At 49.8% G+C, this 2,160-nt stretch overlaps 1 protein-coding gene across 1 annotated transcript in view; it reads left to right on the top strand.

Annotated features, from left to right (window-relative positions):
* The first annotated feature begins 453 nt into the window (after positions 1–453).
* Positions 454–2,160, top strand: part of RSC1A1 (regulator of solute carriers 1) — a 52,856-nt gene continuing 51,149 nt past the window's right edge. Inside the window, exon 1 of the mRNA XM_023509767.1 lies at positions 454–832. Coding sequence (XP_023365535.1) covers positions 695–832 — 138 coding nt within the window. The 5' untranslated portion in view covers positions 454–694. The remainder of the gene's footprint in view (positions 833–2,160) is intronic.

Genomic DNA, 2,160 nt, shown 5'->3' with positions numbered 1-2,160 from the left:
CCTAAATCACCGAGACGGTGTATTAATCGCTCTTTGAACCTCAATGCTACTTCAAACAATATGTTTTAAAACTAAGTAACTAGCTTGTTAATCGCCTGTACTAAGTCGAGGTAATTAAGAGCAAGGACTTAAGTTTTCATCTCACACTTGTGTCGCCAGTGCCTAGCACATCGTAGACGCTTAATAAATGCCTGTTGTATGAATAAGCGAGAGTGTGGAGTCCTCCACAGATTTCTGCTATTAAAACGACCAGTTCGGCAGAGTTTTTTTTCCCCGCATTCCTTTCCTCCCCTCCCTCGACCTCCGACGTCCCCTTCCCACTCTTCCCGCCTCCCTGTCCTGGCTCCGCCCCTCCATGAGTCACGAAGGCGGAGACCGCAGGGCGGGCTTTACGGCAGCCGCGTTGCGGCGGGGCGGGGCGCCGGGCGGCTAGCGCGCTTGGCGGCAGTGGTGGGAAGCAGGCCGGCAGGCAGACGGACTCGCGGGCGGGTGGTGGTGGCCGTGCTTGCTGGTGAAGGCGGGAGGGAGTGACTCACTGAGCGTGTGTGAAGGAAGGAAGGAGCGAGCGGGCGAGCGAGCGAGCGAATAGCCCGCGTCGTCCTCCCGCAGCACCAGTCAGGCCACCCCTCCGCTGCCGCCTCCCCTCCGCCCCGCGCCCAGGCCGGGCCGAGCCGAGCCGGGTCGGGCCCGGGCCATGCTGCTCACCGTGTACTGTGTGCGGAGGGACCTCTCCGAGGTGACCTTTTCCCTCCAAGTCGACGCTGACTTCGAGCTACACAACTTCCGCGCGCTGTGCGAGCTCGAGTCCGGCATCCCTGCAGCTGAGAGCCAGGTACGCGGGGCAGTGAACCGGGCCCCCTCTTCGTCCCCAGAGGTAGCCCTCCCTGCCCTGGGGCCGGCTTCCCTTTGCTACTGGTGAAGAATTGGGGGTTGGAGGAGAGCAAAGATAGCCATTGCCAGCTCGCCCCCGCATCCAGGAGGGAGCTGGAATCGGTCTCTGCCCCCACATGCCGAGTGTGTGGTGGGGTAAGAGAGAACCTGATCGCAGACGCACCCACTGCAGCATGAGGGACGCGTGGACTGTTGAGTAGCCCTACCCACCTTCTGGCTTTTTGGCCACTTATTCCTTACTAATCCTGAGTTTGTGATGTCGTCGTGGACCTAAGAAGCAATCTGGGGTTTGCAATGGTTCATAATCCTATTTCATCAACCAGAAATACCAGTTTGGATCACTGTGGTAGATGGAGGTTCATCTTGTTTTTTGGAGAGGCTTCCTGCTTTAAATATACGCAGTTTGCCTTTAAATGCACAGATTTGTACTTTAGGCGAAGGAGAAAAATATTTGCACTACCTCGTTTTGAGGTCTTTGGAAATGTTTTTTCCCTTGCCACATGCGTTTGTGGTTACTTTTTCTAAAAAACAGTAATTATTCCACTGAAACTGTTTCTTTCGGTTCTTCCCTGGTAGTAAACAAACAAACAAAAAAATCGCTCTTTCAAAGGTTACAATTCAGAGTTCGGATCAGTTCAAAGTTTAGTGATTTATAAAGATACTTGCTTCAAAATGGCCTAGTAGCTCCTCAGTGCGATTTGGTGGTTTCATTTCCCTGCACTGCTTGCTGGGAAGAAGTTCAGTCCGTCTTGCATCTTAAACAAGCAAAGTCATTTATTCTCAAAATGCTTTGGGGCTGCCTCTAGTCTTTAGGAAATGGAATTGGCAATAATAGCTCTGTAGCCTTTTACACTAAAACACTTAAATCCTGGCTTGATGAAGTGAGGCTGAGAGGACATAGTCTAAACATTAGGAAGATTATAAATGTCTTCTAAGGCCCCAGAATGTAAGTCTGATTTTCTGCTGCACTTATGAAATAGTTCCAAAAACTGTACCCAACTATAGCTTGTTTTGCTGTCGTATGATAGGCAAATGTATCAGTATTTTGTTCAAAAGTATGATTCCTTTACACAGTGTGAACTTTAGAACCTTGGCAAAGGCAGTTCAGAAAGAATTTATTTCAGGGCACAGAGTGTCACTCAAGCAGCCTGGCAAAAGCTAGAGAGAAATTAATAAAAGGGATTTTTCTACTTTTGCAACTTCTTTTTTTTTTTTCTTTTTTTTTTTTTTTTGAGACTTCTACGCACGTGTCTTCCTCAGGGCTTACAA

The sequence above is a fragment of the Otolemur garnettii genome, unplaced genomic scaffold (assembly GCF_000181295.1).
Source record: "Otolemur garnettii isolate 467f Iridium unplaced genomic scaffold, OtoGar3 scaffold00009, whole genome shotgun sequence".
Classification (NCBI taxonomy): Eukaryota; Metazoa; Chordata; class Mammalia; order Primates; family Galagidae; genus Otolemur; species Otolemur garnettii.
The sequence above is the reverse complement of the archived record's forward strand: the minus strand, read 5'-3'. Positions and strand labels throughout refer to the sequence as shown.